The 20,068-nt window shown below is 41.1% G+C and overlaps 1 protein-coding gene across 1 annotated transcript; it reads left to right on the top strand.

Annotated features, from left to right (window-relative positions):
- Positions 1 to 12,264: 12,264 nt before the first annotated feature.
- On the top strand, positions 12,265 to 13,033 carry LOC117787005 (histidine-rich glycoprotein). The gene is made up of 3 exons (XM_034625440.1): positions 12,265 to 12,270; positions 12,335 to 12,517; positions 12,770 to 13,033. The coding sequence occupies exons 1-3, from the start codon at positions 12,265 to 12,267 to the stop codon at positions 13,031 to 13,033; spliced, it is 453 nt and encodes a 150-aa protein (XP_034481331.1).
- Positions 13,034 to 20,068: the final 7,035 nt, after the last annotated feature.

Below are 20,068 nucleotides of genomic sequence, written 5' to 3'. Positions count from 1 at the left end.
AGCATCAACTTCAGCTTCAGCTTCAGCTTTAACTCATTGATCATCCATGTTGCCCACAAGTGGGCGTCACAAAAAGCCATAGTTGAAGCCACGATCCACGATCAGGTTAGCCGGTAGCAACAAATGTCTGCCAGTTTAATTGATATACAGCGCTTGGCTTATTGACTTCAGCTAAATTCACACAAGAGTTCATTAGAGTTGACGCTTGCCTTAAAACTGACACACGTTACATTTTGACTTCGACTTCGACTCCAACTCCAACTCGAATCTCGAGTCTCAAGTCTGACGTTGTCGTTGTTGTCGTGGCTTGTGCAAAATTGGGTCCCTAGTGCAATTTAGCGCGGCTAATAAGCAGCCGAGACGTCGCCGACTTCAACGACACTGCGACATTTAAAAGTCAGGCTCGATCTGCCGATCGCTCGCGAATCAAACTAATCATTCAAAATTCAATACAGGCCAAAGCGACTGGCGTTGCCAATGCCGTTGCCAGCTTCAGCTTCAGCTCCGTCTACTCGTACAGCTCAAATTGTCATCATTAGGAAAGGCAATCGCTACCGCTCTCTAACCCTGTGTCTCCCCTGACAGTCCCCCCTGCTAGCCCCAATATGATGTGGCTTGGTCTCCCTGTACCGCTCGCCTAAATTTGATTTCTTCCTGCTCTCGCTGCCTTTGTGCTTTGTGCTTTGGCTTTGGCTTTTGTGCGCCGTCAAACGCCAGCGACAGTTTGTCAGATTATTATCAGATTGCACTGGCTCACTTTTGACTTTTTGAGCGGCCAGGTAACATTAGCAGCGCGCATCTAGTAGAAGCTATACAGCTACAGTGAAGCTATGCCCAGCTGACAGTGGCGTGGCTGAACGAAAGGGATCTGCCCAGCCATCGACCAGCCTGACGACCCAATTTCATCCGCGACGCCACTGTCGATGTCCAACGTCGACTGCGGCGTCGGCAGCGGCAGCGGCGTCGGCGACTCTGTCAAGCGATTGTTTTGTTTTGCTCCCGCGCATGCGCTTTAAACGCGGCGCTTCAAACGAAATCACATTGAATGTCGTCGCATGCGCGTGATCAACGTTGTTGATCTGTGGCTCTTCTTCTTCTTCTTCCTACTCTTCCTACACTTCTCCTGCTGCTGCTGCTCCATCGTTGTCGTTGTCTGCTTCTTTGCAGTTCATGTCTTTTGGGTGCAGAGTCGCAAGATTCGAACCGAATACCGCTTTCATTTTAGGGCTTTTCAATACATTTTTATGTAGCTTTTCAGCTAATACCCTACACTTTGTGCCATGTTGATCAGCTGATGTGGTATGTAACTGTGCTTTATTTAAATTCTATAAACTGATAAGAAATGCTGTCTACCTGATATACAGGCTTCTTTTCATCTGCACTACAAAACTCCTCCTCAATATGAGATTCAGCAAACTAAGCCTACTTTTTTATCTCATATACAATTTGGGGGTACCAGGGCTCTCTGGTCAGAGTTGACGATCTACCACATTTGGAACTACAGTTTAAAAAGTAATTGGGCTCAATTTCCACAAAGTACAGTAATGAAAATATATTTTAACTGCTTAGTTATAGTCATCCCTGCGGACGACAGTCCACGCTAGTGACGAAAGCAGCACGAAGGGTGCGAAAAAGCGATTAACTATACAGCTGATATGAAAAATTTGCTACAACAAATTTCTATTTAAGACTTTATTATTAATTAACTAAAATTAAGTGCCTATATTTCACTTAAACAATTGACTATTGCTAACGTTATCCATCTACCTACCAAAAATCTTTGATTTTACCTCTGACAGAGCATTACAGAGTCGATTACTCAGCTGGTCTCCGAGTTCTTATTTGTTCTGCTTTTTTCTTTGGGGTTTTATGAGATTTTTTCAAGTGAATTTCAGCGCCTGAGACAATGGCGCAGCGTTTGTTGTTTTATGTGGGTGGCTTCCTCTCTGCTCTGGGTCTCGATTCATGGCTTGGATTCACACACTGGCAGTTCCAGTTAACTCAACCCAAACTCGACCAACCGCCTTTCTTGTTGTTTGGATTTTACCCTTTCGCTTTAAGTATGAGTATGACAATCGTTAAATTAAATCGCCATCGTTTATGAGGCTGCTTTTCCTTTTGGGCGCCTACCAAGCAACTCGACCATTTAACCAAGCAACCGACCTCTTTTGGGCCTCAAATTTGTCAACGTGCTGCGTTTTTCGTATTTTCTTGTTGCTGCTCATAAAATATGTTTTAAGAATTTAACGATGCCGCCACTGTCTGTTCAAGTGTCCGACTGTCTGGCTGTCCGAATGTCCAGTTGTCTGTCTGTCTGTGCTTTACTTTTTAGCGGCATTAAAATTATTGCCACCGGTTTTTCTTGTCCGTCTCACTTTTATGCCTACTTGTTGCCGCAGTTGTGGTTGTTGTTGCTGCTGCTGCTGCTGCTGTAGGTCAACTTCCGCTCGATTTTCCCTTTTTAATTAAAGTTTAATATAATGCCACGCACTTAGCACTTGTCTAACAATCATACGGCAACTTTCCAAGTGTTTTAACCAGACTCCTTTACAGACATATTTATTTGCTCACCCGATCTGCAGTTTTGAACGTATTTTTATTTATTTTATTTTTTTTGGTTTTCAGCCTACAAACAATGGCGGCATTTGGTCTTTGATCTTGGCCCGATCGGTAGCCAGGCCAACGCCACCGCCATCAAGACCAAAATCCACAAAAGGTTTATTATTTATTGTTGCCAGGAGAGGAGCGATCGGCATCGGTGGTGCAGTGTGCTGCAGTGTGGTGCTACATGCAGCATGCAGCATGCAACATGAAGACAAGTGCAGCAGCTGCAGTTGCACGCGCCATGCCAATGGTCCAATGGCTACTGTGGCAAATCTCGGCGTGCACTCGAACGGAACAGCAGCAATAAGGGGAGCAAACAGCAGCAGCAACCAGAAGGGGGCATGCAACAACAGCGAGGGGCACAGACAAAACGTTTTACAAAACGTTCGTTTTAGGACGTTAAAATAAATGCACTCAAAAATGCCAAAATGCCCGCAAACAAAATAAATAAAAATGTTATTGATATTTAGCGATTGGCAGAGACTGTTGCCCATTCCCCCTTCCCTTTTACACAATCCCCAGTGCGAGGAGTCACCCTGTCCAGGTCGGAGTCTTTGGTCAGCGCGTGCTGCATCCTGTCCACGACACTTGCGGCCATTCAAGCGGCACAGAGAGCATCTTAGCATCTTAGCATCTCTTTTATGGCGCCCGTTAAGCTAGTTGTCTTTTGTCTATGATTTGCTTTATAAACATGGACTACCATACCATTTGAGCCAGCCTGGGTCCATCTTGTCGTTGGATTGGCTTTGTTTTATGCGCTTGCGGAATTCAGGTAGTAATTTCAGTTTTAATGCGCTTGTGCTGGGCCATATTTTGTTTCTAATCAATTCCCGACGCCCAAAGGGAGGCGGTTAATTCATTCAATGGCAGCCTCAAGACACACGATTTATGTACAATATTTAGTTGTAATTTGGCAGCAATTAGAGAAAGAATTTACAACTTCATTAAAAATTGTGCAATAAACGTTTTCAATTGTTCATGAAAATGCTAAAGTTCACATCGTTAAGGCCTAACTTTAAATTCCTGTTCATTAGTTTTAGTTATAATTCAATCTTGGCATTCCTTTAATTAAAGTCGCTTAACTGGAGTCACTGACTCTGTATAAAAAAATCAGTCAAAAATCGGTTGAAAAGCTTACCAATACTTAGTAAAAATCAAAGTCTATGCTTAGTTGCTTCAACTGGCAGCTGGATGACTTCCAGGGAAGAAGATTGCTCTGTGGATGAGGCACTTTTTTAAATGCACAACATGCGCCGTCAACAAATTTGCACCGACCACATCAGCGCCATCTTCGAGTCGCATCTACAGTGAGTGTTGCCGCCTCATAAACATCTATCATCGCACAAAAGAGCTCACGATCTACAAGCACACAACAATGTTGCTGATGTGTTACTGCTGCCGATGATGTTGCTGTTGTCGTTGCTGTTGCTGTTGGGATTGCTCTTGCCTCTTTTGTGTTCTACAGCGCCCGCCTTAACTGTCAACGACGATTAAATATACATTTGCATAAATTAGTTAAAGCCTTCAGCGGGCAGCGTCCAAAGCAGGCAAAAGTTGAAAATTAAAGAGCAGCAACTTCTCTTCGATATGGCCCCCAAAGGCAGCTAAAGAAAAGAAATCAAATCGAGTCAAATCAAATGAAATGAAATGCGTTGAAATGAAATGCCGTAAGAAACACACAAAATCAGAGACGTCTAACTGAAACTGAGACTCAAATGAAGATGGAGAAGAAGACGACGACTCTTAACTTGACTATCGCATTGTTATTGTTATTATTGAACGCCCGCTAGCCGACAACAACAGCAACAACAATAACAATGACAACGTCGGCAGCAGCTGTCACATAATTCCGCTATAAATTCTTATAGAGTTTGGACTAGCTGTTGATTTCAACACCTTCATGGGACCCCGCTTAGCCGAGATATGTTAAAGCCGAGTCCGACTGGGGAGCGAGGGAGGTGCCTCACCTCCGCCTCCGCCTCCGCCTCCTACGCCTGCGCATATAAACTGCTTGTAATACGCGGCTATTAATTTAAAATTACAGTTTTACAAGATGTTGTTGTTGTTGTTGCTGTTGTTGTTGCTGTTGTTGCTGTTGTTATTGTTGAAGCCTACAAAAAACGTCGAAGAAAAACGCCGATGAAAAAAAATTAATGGCATACGCACAGATTTACAAGTCTCGGAATCGATATGCATAAATGCATGTAGACGGGGCCAGTCGGATACCATAAAAGAGACAGAGCTGCGCCCCTTACCTGCCCCTGTTGCCCCTTGTTGCCCCTTGTTGCCATACAAACGAACTACAAAGCCACTTAGATATTTTGGCTTTGATAAGCGGCAGCAACTGCTTCGTCCACGTTTCGTATCTTGAACAAAACACAGCAAAACATACGCTTAAAAATGCATTTACAGTTAAACTCAATCAATTTCAATCGATTTCATTCACGACCTGCCTCTGCGACCTAACTGACTTATTTATGTGCCGACATTAAATGGTCATTCGGGATGTCGGGAAGTCGGGTTGTCGATGGCTTGGGATTGTGGCATTCGCCTCTGGGCATATCCTTATCACCATGCATTAAGAATCCTTTTGCTTAGGGCCTCACATTTTATGAGTTTTCATGGTGGCAATCCAAACTGGCTACCTGTCTACCGATGTTGCGTGGGAATGCCGATAAGGATTGTCTGCCCACTTCACCACGCACACACACACACACTGACACACTTACACTGTCACACACACACTGTCACACACACAGGGACAACTGGCAGCTGGCAATTCGAGCCTGACTTTCATTCAGGCAATTAAACGCCGCTTTGTCAATGCGGATGCCGAAACGAGCCGCTATCCGAACCCGAAGTTGCAATCCAATTGGCCAATTGGTTGTTCGATTTGCCAATTGCTTGCTAGTTAACACTGTGCTACAAAATTGTTGAGTGTAGAACTAAAGAACAACTCAATGCATAAAACGTAAATAAATTTAATCAGATTAAAATGAAAAGATACCAAAGTTTAATATTACTTGGTTATACTTTTTTTAATAATTCAGCTCTTCAGTTTTCCAAGTTTAATATTTTATCCTAATGCTATATTATTCAACATTCTCTTAATCAAAAATAATAGCTTTAACATTTTTAAAATAATTGATCAGTTTTTCATTTAATATTTCATAGTTTTCAGTTTTCTCAAATTAAATTCAAATTTAACAAAGTTTCCGATTTGCTTGCTGTGCAGTGTAATTTATAGTTAGTTTTAGCCACGCACTTGTCGATGACGTTGTCGGCGGCCTGTGAAGCTCTTGGCCAGGCATTTCAATTGGCCGTTCTATGAAATTAGCACCTGTCCTACGGTCCATTTGAAATTCCGCAAAATCATTATGCCACATCATTCGAATCATGGCCCAAACGCTAATAGAGCAATAGCTGCCATAGACTCCAGCCTCCATTCTTCATCCTTCTGCTTCAGTTGCTGTTGCTGTTGCTATTGCTTTGTTCATGTGTAATAACTCCTTCAATCGATCCGCAGATCGCCAGATCAATTGCTGCCGCTATCGACGCCATAGCGTGGCATGAAAATTGCATGCTTTCTATTTCAGATGAAATCAACTGACAATGGCTACAAGAACAACCAGCAGCAACAACAACAGCAGCAGCAGCACTTAAATTGAGTCTGAGCCATTGTTCTGCTGCTGTTGCTGCTGACGAACTTTCGCAAAGTTGCCTTTGTGCAATATTATTAACAGCAGCAACATCAGCAACAGCAACAACAACTGCAACTTTGAGCTCTCAATCGAGCGTTACAATTTTCACAATCTTACAGCGATTGGACATGCAGCAGCAACAGCTTATGCAACAGCAACAGCAACAGGCCCACAGCTACAGATGCAGATACACTCGTTGTGGCATACAGATACAGATACGAATACAGATACGAATACAGATACACAACACGCGCCTCGCTATATATGATCATGTATGAAGATCAGAATGCCGAACCTGCAGTCGAACTCCAACTGAAATCACACAACGACGCGACTCTGAAGTTGCAGCTTCTCAGTCCCAGTCTCAGTCTCAGCCTCTGGGTCTGATCTTTGCCGCCGTTCAAGGTGTCTGTATGTGTACCATATACTCCTCTCTCTCTCTCCCTCTGTATGTGCTTGTGTGTGTGTGCATTAAGACAATTTATAGCCGTTAATGTGCAAGCTAAACCCACCGCACAATTGGCCAACTGGCTCCGGCAGCTTCCGTTCCGTATCATTTGTCTATTTAGTTGCGGGGCCTTGCTTTTCCGATTAACTTTTTGCTGAACTTCATTACCTGGCGAAAATGCAATAATACTGCAACTGCTGGCCAACTGCTAAGCAATTTGTTTGTTGGGGGAAGAGTCAGCCTACCCAGCTAGCGTACACATGTGATTCTCTTTTCATCCAATCCCGATGCCGAACCACATTCAACCTGGTAATGATTAAAAATCGTGTGCTGAGAAATCGAAAACAATATGAACAGCAAATTGGAGCATTGGCCAAAAACACCTGCGTATCCCGTCAACTGAGCCAACAGCTACCGTTGATAAGCTCCCCCAGTTAGCCAAAGGGGCTTCATCGCCATGATCGTGTAATCAAGGAAGCTACCAGAGGAGAAAACGCCAATGGGATCTGTTGCGGATGCGTTGAAGCGTTGAAGGCATAATGATGATTGGGAAATTAATATTGCAATCGAATTTAATGGGTCAGAATAGGGCATATAGAGAGTGCGAGTGGATGTGATCGACATATTGAAATCTTCACAACAAATAAATCAATTATATCTACAATAAGAAAAATAATAATCGTATGTAAGGCAGGGAATAATACTGGAGCCGGAACTAATATTATTTTGATAATGGTTTGACTTTCTAATTCATTCTGCATTCAAATCGGACAACATTTTTGGCCTGTAAAGGTGCTAAGTCAATGGTTTGACCAACTTTAAACGTTCATAACTTTGTCAAGACTAGATCGATTTTCAAGTGGAATGTCATTTTGATCTTGGTTTGGCCTCTTAATTCATTCTGCATTCAAATTTAGGTAATTTTGTAAAAAAAATTATTTTCCTTAAAAACATGGTTTTGATGCTAAGGAAATTTTGAAATTTTTGCTAGGTCAAAGGTTCGACCAACTTCAAACTTCCATAACTTTATCAAAACTCAACCGATTTTCAAACGGAATGTCAATTTGTTCATAGTTTAGCCTCTTCATTCATTCTGCATTCAAATTTAATTAATTTAAAAAAAAAAAATATTTTCCTCAAAAACATGGGTTCGATGCTAAGGGTCCTCCCTTTGAAATTTTGAAAATTGAAAATTTTAAATCTCAAGTTTTCACTTTTAATCGACTCCTTATATCGTAATTAGTATAAAGCAACACTTTAAATTTGATTTTGAGACCTTTCATTTTTCTGTAAAAAATCATGTGAAATCTGACAAAAATTTTGGCTTGTAAAGTTGCTAGGTCAAAGGTTCGACCAACTTCAAACTTCCATAACTTTGTCAAAACTCAGCCGATTTTCAAGCGGAATGTCATTTTGATATAATTAAAATATAATTAATTTAAAAAAAAAAATTATTTTTCTCAAAAACATGGGTTTGATGCTAAGGGTCCTCCCTTTGAAATTTTGAAAGCTGAAAATTTTAAATCTCAAGTTTGCACTTTTAATCAACTCCTTATATTGTAATTAGTAGAAAACAACACTTTAAACTTGATTCTGAGACCTTTCATTTTTCTGTAAAAAATCGTGTGAAAACTGACAAAAATTTTGACTTGTAAAGTTACTAGGTCCAAGGTTCGACCAACTTCAAACTTTCATAACTTTGTCAAAACTGAACCGATTTTCCAACGGAATGCCATTTTGATCATGTTTTGGCCTCTTAATTCATTCTGCATTCAAATTGTAATAATTTAGTAAAAAAAGTTATTTTTCTCAAAAACATGGCTTTGATGCTAAGGGTCCCCCCTTTGAAATTTTGAAAACTGAAAATTTTAAATCTCAAGTTTGCACTTTTAATCAACTCCTTACATCATATTTAGTATAAAACAACACTTTAAACTTGATTCTGAGACCATTCATTTTTCTGTAAAAAATCATGTGAAAACTGACAAAAATTTTGACTTGTAAGTTACTAGGTCAAGGGTGCGACCAACTTCAAACTTTCATAACTTTATGAAAACTCAACCGATTTTCAAACGGAATGCCATTTTGATCATGTTTTGGCCTCCTTATTCATTCTGCGTTCAATTCTAATAAATTTTGTAAAAAAAAATATTTTTCCCTAGACCTCTCAAGTTTATACTGTTAATCAGCTCTTTATAGCGTACTTTACGGTTAGTTTACAACTATTTTATTTATAAATTTTTTCTAGGGGATCTTCTCCATACAATTTATTCTCTAAAGAATTACTAGTGTGCATTTTGAAAAATATTTCATACTTTTATGCCGCACTTCATAATTCATATTCTAAAAATAAATCATTTTTTGCACTTTTCCATGGCATTTTGTTATAATTGTTGCTGCTGCAATTTGCATATAGAGCCGTGATCCATTAAGTCTAACACACCCATTTATTCAAAAGCCTACAAAGATATACCATTTACAATATTAATTACCATCAAATTTCTCATGCCGTTGATTTGTGGTTGGCGAACAAAATGTGATGCAAAATTATTTCAGCCGCATATTCCGAGCTGCCCACAATGGCCACCGCACCATAAAATATGCACACAGTGACCAGACCCCACTCACCCTCCCCTCTACTACCATTCCTCCTCACCCCCTATCATGGGGGATCATCCTTGCTGGCGGCAGGCGTTGCTGTTGACATGTTGCCGTCGCTGTTGTTGCTGTTGTTGCTGCTGTTGCTGTTGCCGCTGGCATTAAATTAGTTGTTGGCAGCGTCGCTAATACAACTCACCCCCGCCACCTGTCCCGCTACTGCAGTCCCGCTAACGATGCACTCAATTACAAACATGCGCCGACGTTAACGTCGACGTCGACGTCGCCGTTGACGTCGCCTTCATTTTTGTGCAAATAAATTATAGATTTTCCTTTTTATTTTTTTCTTTCATCTTTTTTGTTGTTGTTATTCGTATTTTCTATTCTATTTTGTTGCTGTGTTTGTTGTCAGCTTTTTTGTCGCTGTGTCTGTCTCCTTCTGCTGCAGCTGGTCGCCGCTTTATGTAAATCTTTTTTCTGTTCTCGTCTAACAACAATTTGCATATTGAAATAAGTCGACGTTGCTCTTGTTGTTGTCGCTGTTGTTGTTGTTGCTTCGTCTAATTACAAATGCTTCAATGGCCACCCCACTCAGTTGTGAGCTGTGGCTGCATGCCACCAGATACTTTTGTGGCTAATTGGCTGTTGAGGCAGGTGTAAGACACGCAGACTGACAGACGGACAGACAGACGGACGGACAAACCGACAACTGGTAATTCCAAAAGACCAAAAGCACCAAAAGAATTGTCAAATTCGTACGCAAAATTCATTGGAAATGTTCAAATATTTGTCAGGCGTACAAATTGCGTTTGCGCTTCTATCGAAACCAAAACAAATTCGCACTCAAAAAAGTCTTTTGGACAGGCCGACGACAACAACAACAACAACAGCAACAACAACGAGACATCGTGGGCACCTGGCGGGCATTTTAAGTCGCTCGCCGCCTTTTAAAGTTACACTTTGGGGCCCATTGCACATGTCGTGCACGTCCGCTCGTCCCGCCTCTAGTTTTCGGCCGCCCAAACCGATAGTTGCGATAGTTACCCCCCTACCTCCCTCCCTGCCACTCTCCCTACTCTTCAGCTACAGTCAAGCTCCCCGTTAGACTAGCCGCCTTGCATACAACGTTGCTCATTAGCGCCGTGATTAAATTGACCAAATTATTATGTAATTATCCAATAGGCTGACCCACTTTGAAGGCGAGCTTATCTTGGCCCGAACGCTACAGCTGATCTGACTGCAGGCAAATTGGCTATAAGTTTTCCATAATTTTTTGAACGTGTTTGACGGCACGTCGCGTCGTCTGGACAGGAAGTGCACTTGCATTGATGAATGGCAATCAAATGAAACATATACTCGTGCCTCAGTTATAGCCAATAATGTTAGCCAATTCATGTTTATTTGATGGTTCAACATTTATTATTGTTTGTCTTTTTATTATGGTTTTAAATCATATTTGTACGACCTTGTTGCATCATTAATATATTAGGACTTTATTTATGTAAATTTAACTATAAAAAGTCGACTAAGTAAATTAATTAGAATTTAAAATTAATAATAAAAATAAAAAATGAGACAGTAAAAATAAGCAATTAAATTATAACTGAAAATAAAAAGTCGACTAAGTAAATTATTTAGAATTTAAAATTAATAATAAAAATAAAAAATTAGATAGGAAAAATTAGTAATTAAATTATAACTGAAAATAAAAAGTCGACTAAGTAAATTAGTTAGAATTTAAAATTAATAATAAAGATAAAAAATGAGACAGAAAAAATAAGTAATTAAATTATAACTGAAAATAAAAAGTCGACTAAGTAAATTATTTAGAATTTAAAATTAATAATAAAAATAAAAAGTAAGATAGTAAAAATTAGTAATTAAATTATAACTGAAAATAATAATGTTAAGTTTTGTAGTTAAGTTACCTTTTTAATAAATATAATAAAATACCTTAATAATTTAAGATTTAATAAAATAAAAATTATTAAATATCTTGACCAACTTGACAACATTCTATACCTTTCAAAAAGATCGACATATTCACTTTGGCAACATTTTTTTGGCAACAAACAATTCAGAGTTGACATTTGGGTTGAAGCTGTTGGCACTTTCGATTGACAACACCCACAACCTGTTTGTTTGTTATTGTTATTATTGTTAACACATTTGTGTGAATGGTAAAAAATAGTTGTATCTTCTTGGCAAATTCTGCACGTAGTCGCTATGAATTTTGTATGCCTCATGCAAATCGTGTGAATTGATTTTTTGGCCATTATAAAAAAGTGTTGTAAATAGTACGAATTCGAGTATGGGTATGTTGGTCAGTTGCTAACGCTTTCACTGGCCAACAGATTGCCAAATTGGTTGCCAAATGCAATTGCAAGTGCAGGGGAGGATGGCCTTGCCAGCAATTGACCATAACAGGGCTCTGCCCCTTTCCCCTCTCAGTTGTGGCTCATTGGGTTGTTGGTCATGCAATTGGCCATAAAATTATGACATGACCGGACGAGTGATTAGGCTTTAAGCCACCTGGAAAAGGTTTATTGACTGCATTGAGCTCTTTACATAATGAGCCATAGGTTTGTGCTTGTGGCACCTTTCAAATGTGACGACAAACTCATTGGGAATGCGAGGCACGAGCTCCACTTGGCTGGCCCGGCACACATCACTTTCATTGCTTTGCGATTTTGATTTGGATAGGGCTTTTTGGGCGATTGACCAGCAGCCGGACAGCACGTGATATTGGCCAACAATTGCAATGGGTCTTCTGTCTTTTTGAGGGCTATAAAATGCGTGGGCTGCGCTGGATCAAGTCACAGTTCAGCGACAACAGCAGAAGCAACAAGTGTCTCAGACGCACCGTCAACTTTAACTTTTGGATTAACTCAAATTAAGCGTGAAATCTCCGCAATGAAGGTGAGTATCAAATGGGACATTAATAGGAAACAGTTGTCTCTAACTGTTCTGGGGATCTCTTTAGTTCTTTATCTACACCTTGGCATTGCTGGGCGTGGCACAGGCTGGTCTGCTGCCGCATCTGGAGCACGATCATCATCACGAGGATCTGGCACATTTTGTGGACGCCGATGTGCATCATTCGGATGGTGTTCATTTGGGCCATAGTTCGGCTATTGTGATCGATGGTGCTGACCACCATTTGGACGCTGTGGCACATCCAGTTTACCATCACGACGGCTACTCGGCTCACCTGGATCACGATGTGCACAGCCATGACCATGTGCATCATGCTCATGTCCATGCCCCGGCCAAGATCGTCAGCCATGAGCCCATCCATGAAGTGGAGCCAGTGCATCATGTGCACAAGGTGGTGCACGATGAACCCCATCACTTCCTGCACTACAGGAATCCCGTGGTCGATCATCACATCATCCACAACGACGCACACATCGATGAGCATCATCATGCCCATCACGCCGATCTGCATCATCATGCCCACCACGCTGACCTGCACCACTATGCCCACCACTCGGCCCCGCTGGTGCATCATCATCATGCCGCTCCTCTGGTGCACCACCATCACTCCCATGCCGCCATCGTGCACAAGACCTCCTTCCCCGCCCACCTGGATGTGCACAGCCATGCCAATCTGTTGTCCTTTGCCAAACATCATTTGCATGGCAAATACGGCAAAGTGAGGATCACCGAGACACATTACTGAGAGATTTCCCCCCCCCCAAAACACACACCACTACACACACTTATACAGATACACTCACATCCAACTGCATGACGACGCTTTCATAGCTAATTTATTACGCACAACGTTTAGTTTGTAGTGCTCGAATAAACGGGTTGTTTTCTAAAAAAATAGAAAAAGAAAACTATCTCTGAGTCCTTCAATCTTGCTCTCCCCTTGGCTGCCCCCTCTGCCACTTGGCTAGCTCATCAAATCAGTCAGTGGCCACTCAACAAGCCAGCATAATACATCAAGCTGCGCGAGCCAAAGTAATTTACTTGCAATTTAAAGATAAACAGGCGCGATAATGTCTACAAAGCATAAACGTGAGTTGACGCCTACAATAGCCGTGGCAAGCAGTTGTGGCAGAGGCAGCAGCATTGCAACGTTGCAACGTTGCAGGTACAGGCCATACATCATCCGACTATCGCTTCAACCGCAGAGAGTGAAGGTGTTGCTGTTGCAGTTGCTGCTGTTGCTGCCGTTGCTGTTGCTGCCTCACGCCAAAGCGTTGCTTCGTGCAACGTGCCACTTGCAACTGCACAAAAATATATATATAAAAAAAACAACACACTGCACAATTGCAAAGTGGCGAGCACGAAGCCAACGCGATGCAGTCGACCCTGACAAACGCAAACGCTGGCAAAAAAGAGCTTAGGGCGTCGTGTCCAACTGCATGTCCAGGGGCTAAAAGCGCATGCGCAACACGTGGTTGCCTCGCCAGCCAACAACTCTCACACCCTTCCACAGTGCCCCTTCCCCTCTCCCGCCTCCTCCTCCTCCTCCACTGTGTGGATAACGCTGACGTTCCCTATTTCCCTCTTTACGTTCCGGGTGCAGCCAAGCGATTGCCGCTCCAGCCACTGCAATTTTCCAGTCGTGCGGCGACTCAGCGCGTGCCGAGCTCATTTTCATTTTCATTGGCCCAACGTCAAAGGGAAGGGAAATTAGGGCTAAGCTTGAGTTTGTCATAGCCAAAGTGAAAAGCGTTTAGAAATTCACTTACCCGATAAACAGCTGCTCTTTTTGAGGAATAATTATGGAAAAAGATGGCAGATAAATGGAATTATCTAAATTAAAAGTTAAGCTGATAAAATTAAGATAAAAAATAGTCAACAAAATAAAACTTTTTTAATTGTAAACTCAGATAATTGAAAACGGAGACCAGAATCAAAAGAATAAATCACATTTTATAACAAAAAAAATTGGGCTCAAAATCAAAGGAAAATTTTGATCAAATAGAGTTGTTTATTACTTTAAACAAGACTATTTTAATTGTAAATTCATTCATATATTTTAAAATGAATCCCAAGATAAGAAAAATAAATATAAACTTCAATAATAAATGCAATAAAGAAATCAAATTGTATTAAAAAAACACGACTCAGTACAAATGAAATTTTTTTATTTTTCTTAATACAAATATTATTATTATTAAACAGGTTAATTCACAAAAAATTTCTCAGAATTCTATCCATAAGAAATATACGCAATTAAATTAAATTTATATTTTTAGTTATTTGCAAGATAGGAATAATTATTATAATAGAAAGATCTTTTTGTTTATACTTTTCCCATCACACTCTTAACACAACAAAATGCATAAACAAGTCTAAATTCCCCCTCTCAAGAAGTGCATAAATATTACTTACTAAATGGCCAACAAATTCTTAAATCGCGAACTCTGCTCTTTGTCAACATTTTTGCATGGACAACGAGGAGACAACAACATCTTCGGTGTTGTTTGTGGCAACATTGTTAATGTTGCTAACGCCGCGGCCGTTAAAATCGTGCCATTTGAATCTAAACCAAACGCATCACGATTTTTGCTTCTCCTATTTGTAGTTTTTTTTTTTTTCTTTTAGCATTTTGTTTGTTATTGGCTATTTTGTTGCCTTGTCGTGCGTTGCGTTCGAATGTGGCAGGCAATGAGCGTCAAATGTGCCGCACGTTGCAATGACTTTTGGAACAGCAATAGCAACAACAGCAACAACGGCAACTGATGATCAGCTCAGCTCAGCTCAACACCTGCCAAAAATCGCATCTACAATAAATCACAAGAAATCGTCAAACTTTTTATGATTTTTTGTTGATTGTTGTATATATATTTTGGTTGATGTTGCTGATGTTGCTGCGGTGCCGAAGAAGCTGTCAAAACACGTTGATGCGTTAAACACCCGCAATCGCCGTCGGTCGCCGCTGCGCTACGATTAAAGCCAGCCTAGTGTGGCAATGCTAATGGCCAAGGTACACACAATTTTGGGTGTCCGCATGATGGCACTTGCTTCAAGTCCAAGTCGGAGTTGGAGTTGGAGTCGGAGTTGAAGTTGAAGTTGAAGTTGGAGCTAAAGTCAGACAATGCCACAGTTTATATTGCGAGCTGGTGAGTCGTTGGCTTGGCCTGGTCATTAGCAGCATTGCAGCTGCAACTGACGCCGAGGCGGTGTAACTACAGTAGCCACTCAACGGGGCAGGCTGCAACAGCAACAGCAGCAGCAACAGCAACAGCAGCAGCAGCTCACAATTGCAGGCCCGAGACTGCCGTCGTCTGCTTGGCAGCGTAATTGTGTTAAAAATTACTCAGGCATCTTAATCACTTTGGTAAATATTTTGCTTGCCAGGCAGCAACAGCAGCAATGAACGAGGTTAATGCGCTGCAGCTGCAACGAGCGTCGCGTCGCCAAGACTCGCAATGTTGCAAGCAGCATCATCTCTTCCATACGCTCCTTACACTTCCACACTTCCCCAATGACTGTGTGGGTGTGCGTGTGTTGTTTCCTGGGATATACATAAGTATAAGCCAAACATGCAAAAGTCCAAGACAGTCTCTGCCAAGTTTTCATTCATGAAATTGGCCAGATTGTCCAGAAGCAACAGCAGCAGGCATTGGGAGGGGGAGGTGGAGGTGGAGGGGGCTAGTTGATTGCATGTTCGAGCTCAGTTCATTTTCAACAGCATCAAGGATCAAATGCATTAAATACGAGACGTTGCCCGCATCGGATGTTGCTACAAAAAAAAAAAAGAAGAATACGTTGTTATTGTTGCTGCTGCTGTTGTTGTTGGTGTTGCTGCTTTATCAGGCATGCTCATCTCTGTGAGGCGGCAGCCGGTTGAGCTGCAGGTTCAGGTTCAGATTCAGGTCCTCGACAAAAGGCGGGTGGCGCACCTGCGGCAAACTGCTTTGCAATTATTACGTTTTCTTGTCGTTGTTGTTGTTGTTACTCTTGTTGCTGTTGTTGCTGTTAGTGTTGCCGGCCCCAAAGGCGATTGCAAGCTATGCTAAATAAAGCTGGCAAACGTCGAGTTGCCCTTCTTCGATGGCCATTGTCGGTTGTCGGTTGTCGGTTGTCGGCTGATGATGTTGCTGGCAGCTTCTGTTGAACTGTGTGCTACACTTTCTCTCTTGCTCTGCACTCACCTGGGCATCATAATTTAGCTGCAATCATCATTATCGTTCTCCGGCTATACCGGCTATCCTCTTCACCGAGATTCCTTCTCTTGTGCAAAACGCCCGCACGTAGTCATTTTGGCATATTTTTTTTCGCTTTTATTCAGTTTCGTTTTGTTGCTGGCTGACGGCATCAAGAGGGCAACAAATTGCAATTGGAACGAAACTGCAGCGGCAACAACTGTCAGTCATTCAGTCATTCAGTCAACCTGAAATTCTGTAAGTCAAGCAGTCAGTGAGTCTATCATTCAGTCAGTCACAGTGCGCAAAGTTGCCAGCAATTTGCTCAAATAAAAACGTAAAAACAAAATACAGCCAGGAAGCTGTTGCTGCTGTTGAGGTTGCTGCTGCTGATGTTGCTGCTGCTGATGTTGCTGCTTCTGCGCATGCGTCTTTGGCAGCATATAATTGTCTTGGGCGAGCGAGGATGCTCCAAGATCTGTAGCGTTGATGCCACAGCCACACAGCCGCACAGCTGTGCTGCCATTGCTGCCACTGCCACTGCCACTGCTGCCTCTGCTGCTACTGCTACTGCTGTCCATGTCCGGCGGCAATTGTAATTACCGCAGTTGCGCCTCCCGTCGTCCGTCTTGGCCAACGCCTTCGCCATTGCCTGGACAAATGCGCAGTAGCCTGGCATTTCAGTTACGCCTGCAGTTTGTTATTACGCGCATTATTTCTGCAGCCCTTTAGCCCCCTCTCTCTCTCCCTCTCACTCTCTCTCCCTACCGCCCTCTCAGGTACAGCCCCTTCATAATCTCCACTGATTGCATTCAACTAAACACCGCCGGCCAAAGGCATTTGCATTATTTTCGCATTCCAAAAACTCAGCTGCATAATTTGATTTTTTTTTTTATTTTTTTTTTTTATTTATTTATTTTGAATAGTTTTTATTTAAGATCGTTAGCGGGTTCCAAAAATTGTTTGAAAAGTGTCCTAATTTTTCTTTCATTTTAATTCTGAGAAAACTAATTTGAATATAATACAATATTGTTATTAAGTTTTCTTTTGTTAAATTTGTTAATAACTTTTACGAAATATGGCATGCAATAGAAATGATTTATTAATCTATTTATAAGAGTTTTGACATTTACTAATTATTGTAATTGTTAAGTATTTCGATTGAATCCTATTTAGTGTTAAAGTAATTAAGTTTATTTTTGGGCTGCTAAGGATTGTCGATTTAGACCTCCATTAATCAATGTTGGGTCTGAGAATTTAACTTAATCTAACTAAGCACAAGTTTACATAGCACCATAAAAGAAGACGGAGAAACTTCTGCACCTTAAAAGAGAAACTAACTATGAAGATCGACGAGCCGATCTTTCAAAACGCTACACAAGAAATATTCTTAGTGTCTCTGGAATTTTACATAGCGTCCTCAAATGATATTGAAATAGCATGGAAGTAATTTGATTTTGTTCTCAACTAATATCACAATGTTGCTCACTGATTATTATTATTTGCATTTCTTAATTAAAACTAAATTGCATTATAATTAGTTTGTTGATAATTTATATTAATAATTGTAATATTATTATATATATTTGCATAAATCTTGGATTTGCATTCTTAAAGTCTAAAAGGCAAATGTAAGCTAAAAGTTGAAAAAGTCTTTTGATTTTTAATTATTATTAATTATTATTATTGCTTTAATTTACATACTTTTTTAATTGTTTAGGTAAAAGTCGAAAAGCGTTATAAAAATATGTTTGGAAGCGATTTGAGTAAAATGTTTTTTTCATTTTTTTCGATTAGTTGATTTTTTACATTTTTAAAAGTTTTTACTGAATATTGTTTTTCATTTTTTTTTCTTTTTTTTCAGTTTTAGTAAATGGAGCTTGATAAAAAATACTTTTTGTTTTTTATTGTGCTTATAAAGCAGCATTTAATGCTTAAATCTTTAACTTCTCAGAAGCATTAAGTTGAAAAATGTTTGAGCTTATCTTCAGTTAAAATATGGTACGTATGCCTGGTAAATAGTTTTCTATGTAGTTAATATATTTTAATATTATTATTATTATTATTAGTCAAAAAGTTGATCTCTTGCAAAAGTCGCATAATTTACAATGCAATAAGATAAATTTTCAGCTGATATACAATATCTCAATATATATAATATATCTATATCTAATCTATATACAATATCAATATCCATAACTCATTCGAGCTCCAATGCGTATCGTATCAAAAATTGGGTTTTTAAGGCACTTCCGTGTGACGGAAATATACTAAATATACATTTACAATATCTGTCTGTCTGCCACATTTTATATAGCATACACTTTGTGCATATTTATGGCCTGACATTTGCGAGACTATGTTAGGAGCTGGAAATACCCAGCTTAGTGCCACCTTTTTGCCGAGCAGTAAATCTTTGGCTAACAATCATTTGGACTGGCTCCAAAGCGCAGCGCCAAAGAATTATGTTGATGAAAACAATAAAGTTGCGCAGCTGAAACCATACCGAAACATACCGAACCATAACATATAGAGCCGCATACTGAACCACAGAATGAACCACTGAGTAAACCGAAACTTCAAACTCAATTTTCGCGCTACAATTACAAATGATGGCAATAAATTTCGCGTTGGCCGAAAAGACAAAGGAGTTGGCTGTTTAGATGGCTGGTTGCTGCTGTTGGCCTGGCCCAGACGGAAGTGATAATAAACGCACGACACGCGCGCTTGTTTAGAGATTTATGCGTAGAAAAATCCGGGCCGAGCTGCAAATAATGTCAACGTCGGCGGCGGCATCCAAAATGATGCACGGCCAACAGAATGGGGCACGTATGGCAATGGATTATGCAATGCGGCATCAACCGCTGCTGCTGCTGTTGCTGCTGGTTACGAGTAATACACTGTAGTTCCAATCTCTGGCTAACCATAAGTCACAACTACCCCCCCTCTACTTGCCACGTGCAGCGTGCAACATGACTAGGCCTAGGCTACTTAGTCATTGCAACTGATTTATGTGTCGCTGCAGTTGCGGCATTCCCGATTCCCGGGATCCCGCAATGTCTGTCAATTAACGCCGCCTTAAAGTTGCCACCAAAAAACTTTTGCATCGTTTAATTACCCTGGCCGACTGAGGGAGGTGGGGGCCGTGTTGCGCTATGGCTGCCACAATTAACCCAAAACCCAAAACCCAAACTGTGCCATGTCTGCAGTTCGTGTTGTGTGTTTGTTTTGCGCCGCGTGCCTCCTCCCTCTGCACTTATTAAGGAATTAATTTAGTCATTGGAAAACAAGGTCAAACATTAGCCGCAAACTGCATTGCAGCAGTCGCAAGTGGGCACAGTTCCAGTCCCAGTCCCCGACCCAGTCTCAGCTGTAGTTCCACTTCCCGCCCACGCCATGCCAGCCTTTTGGGCTTTCGTGTCGTCTGGCCATTAAGCCTAAAGAAATTTTCATGTTGCCGTAGGGAGCTGTTGGGAGGGACGGAAGGCCACCCCCGCAAGTGGCAAGTGGCAAAGCGTGGGAAAAACTTGCCAAAAGTGACGTCTTGTGAAGGGTGGTGAGGGGGTGTGGCCTTCGTCTGCTGCGTGCTAGACTGCAATTTCGTGACC

Source organism: Drosophila innubila, assembly GCF_004354385.1.
Source record: "Drosophila innubila isolate TH190305 chromosome 3L unlocalized genomic scaffold, UK_Dinn_1.0 0_D_3L, whole genome shotgun sequence".
Lineage (NCBI taxonomy): Eukaryota > Metazoa > Arthropoda > Insecta > Diptera > Drosophilidae > Drosophila > Drosophila innubila.
The sequence above is the reverse complement of the archived record's forward strand: the minus strand, read 5'-3'. Positions and strand labels throughout refer to the sequence as shown.

What these genes read in the sequence shown, in the direction of transcription:
- LOC117787005 (XM_034625440.1), top strand. An exon ending in GTGCTGACCACCATTTGGAC is followed by an intron (nt 12,518 to 12,769) that starts GCTGTGGCACAT and finishes CACATCGATGAG; the next exon opens with CATCATCATGCCCATCACGC.